The sequence below is a fragment of the Numida meleagris genome, unplaced genomic scaffold (genome assembly GCF_002078875.1).
Source record: "Numida meleagris isolate 19003 breed g44 Domestic line unplaced genomic scaffold, NumMel1.0 unplaced_Scaffold502, whole genome shotgun sequence".
NCBI lineage: Eukaryota > Metazoa > Chordata > Aves > Galliformes > Numididae > Numida > Numida meleagris.
This window is the reverse complement of record NW_018364718.1, coordinates 29,250-32,301: the sequence shown is the minus strand read 5'-3', so window position 1 is coordinate 32,301 and position 3,052 is coordinate 29,250. Positions and strand designations below refer to the sequence as shown.

The 3,052-nt window shown below is 28.1% G+C and overlaps 1 protein-coding gene across 1 annotated transcript in view; it reads left to right on the top strand.

Moving 5' to 3' along the window:
* The window catches only part of LOC110391778 (maltase-glucoamylase, intestinal-like), a gene marked incomplete at both ends in the record, with an annotated part of 52,135 nt that overhangs the window by 20,293 nt on the left and 28,790 nt on the right, over positions 1-3,052 (top strand). The window contains 1 exon segment of the mRNA XM_021383721.1: positions 2,763-2,975. Coding sequence (XP_021239396.1) covers positions 2,763-2,975 — 213 coding nt within the window.

Genomic DNA, 3,052 nt, shown 5'->3' with positions numbered 1-3,052 from the left:
CCTCTCTCTCCTTCTTTTTTTTCCTCTCTTCATTTAATTTTTATTTCTTTCATTCCTTGCTTCTTTTGTTTCCATTTTTATTTATTTCATTTTTTTGTTCGTTAGTTCATTTCTCTTCCTCCTTTCTTTTTTTTTAATTAATTTATTTCATTTTCTTTCGTTCATTAGCTCCTCTCTCTTCTTCTTTTTCTCTTTTCATTTCTTTCTTTCTTTCCTTCCTCGGTTCTTTTATTTCCATTTTTATTATTTCATTAATTTATTCCATTTGTATTTACTTCATTAGCTCCTTTCTCCCTTTTTTTCTCTGTTCATTTCTTTCGTTTCTTTCTTTCATTTCTTCTTTTATTTCCATTTCTTTATTTAATTTATTTCATTTTTATTTCGTTTATTAGTTCGTTTCTCCTCTTTATTTTTCTTTTTTCATTTAATTTATTTTTTATTTCATTTTTCTTTCGTTCATTAGCTCCTTTCTCTTCTTCTTTTTCTCTTTTCATTTCTTTTTTTCTTTCCTTCCTTACTTCTTTTATTTCCATTTTTATTATTTAATTAATTTATTTCATTTGTATTTAGTTCATTAGCTCCTTTCTCTTGTTCTTCTTTTTCTCTTTTCATTTCTTTCTTTCTTTCTTTCCTTCCTCGCTTCTTTTATTTCCATTTTTTTATTATTTCATTAATTTATTCCGTTTGTATTTAGTTCATTAGTTCCTCTCTCTTCCTCCGTTTTTTCCTCTCTTCATTTAATTTTTATTTCTTTCCTTCCTCGCTTCTTTTGTTTCCATTTTTATTTAATTTATTTCATTTTTTTGTTCATTAGTTCATTTCTCTCCTTCCTTTCTTATTTTATTAATTTATTTCATTTTTCTTTCGTTCATTAGCTCCTTTCTCTTCTTCTTTTTCTCTTTTCATTTATTTCTTTTGTTTCTTTCTTTCATTTCTTCTTTTCTTTCCATTTCTTTATTTAATTAATTTATTTCATTTTTATTTCGTTTGTTAGTTCCTTTCTCTTCTTCCTTTTTTCTCTTTTCATTTAATTTTTATTTCTTTCGTTTCTTTCCTTCCCTGCTTCTTTTATTTCCATTTTTTATTGTTTAATTAATTTATTTCATTTTTCTTTCATTCATTAGTTCATTTCTCCTCTTCATTTTTCTTTTTTCATTTATTTTTTTATTTCATTTTTCTTTCGTTCATTAGTTCATTTCTCTTCTTCTTCTTTTTCTCTTTTCATTTCTTTCTTTCCTTCCTCGCGTCTTGTATTTCGATTTTTTTATTATTTAATTAATTTATTTCATTTGTATTTAGTTAATTAGCTCCTTTCTCTTCTTCCTTTTTTTCTCTTTTCACGTAATTTTTATTTCTTTCATTTCTTTCCCTCCTTGCTTCTTTTGTTTCCATTTTTATTTAATTATTTCATTTTTCGTCCATTAGTTCATTTCTCTTCTTCCGTTCTCTTTTATTTTATTAATTTATTTCATTTGTATTTAGTTCATTAGCTCCTTTCTCTTCTTCCTTTTTTCTCTTTTCATTTCTTTCTTTTGTTTCTTTCTTTCATTTCTTCTTTTATTTCCATTTCTTTATTTAATTAATTAATTTCATTTTTCTTTCGTTCATTAGTTCCTTTCTCCTCTTCATTTTTCTTTTTTCATTTGATTTATTTTTTATTTCATTTTTCTTTCATTCATTAGTTCCTTTCTCTTCTTCCTTTTTTTCTCTTTTCACTTATTTCTTTTGTTTCTTTCCTTCCTTGCTTCTTTTATTCCCATTTTTTATTATTTAATTAGTTTTTATTTCATTTTATTTCGTTCATTAGTTCCTCTTCTTCCTTTTTTTCTTTTCATTTAATTTTTATATATTTTTTTCCTTCCTTGCTTCTTTCATTTGCTTCAAGTAACTTTTATTTCTCTCGTTTTCTTGTTTCTTTTCTTCCTTTTCTTTCACTGCTTCATTCAATTTTTGTTTAATTCGTTCTATTCTTTTATTCATTTCTTTCATTTTTCATTTATTTTTTATCTGTTTTGTTAGTCCACTACTTTTATTCCTTTTTTTCATTTCTTCATTATTTATTTAGTTTTTCTTCTGTTCCATTTTCTTCATTATTTAATTTAAATTCTCTGTAGTTATTTCACTTCTTTCATTTCACTTTTTTCTTTAATTTGTTTATTTTGTTAATTTCTTTAATTCCCTTTTTTATTATTTGATTTAATTTTATTATTTTGTTTCTTTTGCTCCTTTCCTTTTTCATTTTTTCATTTGATTTATATTCCTTTAGTTACTTAGTTTCTTTTATTCCTTTTTTCATTTTTAATTAAATTTTTATTTCTTTTATTCTTTTTTCATTTTATTCATTTAATTTCTATTTAGTTTGTTCATTCCTTTTTTTTTCCCATTTTTCATTTAATTTTTATTTAGTTCATTCATTTCTTTTATTCCTTCCTATTTTCATTTTTTCGTTTCATTTTTCTTGCTACTAAAATTAAATATTAAACGATCACAGTTCGCTATTGTCCACCCAACCTGAACATTATCCAGTCTAAGAACTTTGGAATTCTTATTGCTAAAATAAATAAAGATTTCCACCCAAGCTCCTCATGGTCCGCTAAAAACGCGACGCTTGGAATTCGTGTTGCTAAAAATAATAATTAAAAAAAAAAAAAAGCCACGATTCACTCTTTTCCACCCAAACATCCCATCGTCCACCAAAAATGAGAATTTTGCAATTCTCGGTGGTAAAAAAAAAAAAGACAAATTCCTCCCCCCCCCGACAGGTGGACACGTCCCCGCTGGAAGTCCCCTACTGCTACTACAGCAGCGCCGACAACAACTACGCGGTGTCAGAGCTGCGTTACACCCCTTGGGGGTTGGAGGCCAACGTCACCCTCAGCACCGCCGGCACCGGGGGCACCCAGAGGTCCACCACCCCCATTGGGACGCTGCGCCTCCAGGTCACCCACCACAGCGACCACCTCCTGCAGTTCAAGGTGAGCTCCCGTGGACGGTGTCTTTAAGACGGCGTTGGGTTCGATGGGCGATGCGTTTTCATCAATTTTTGTGTTCT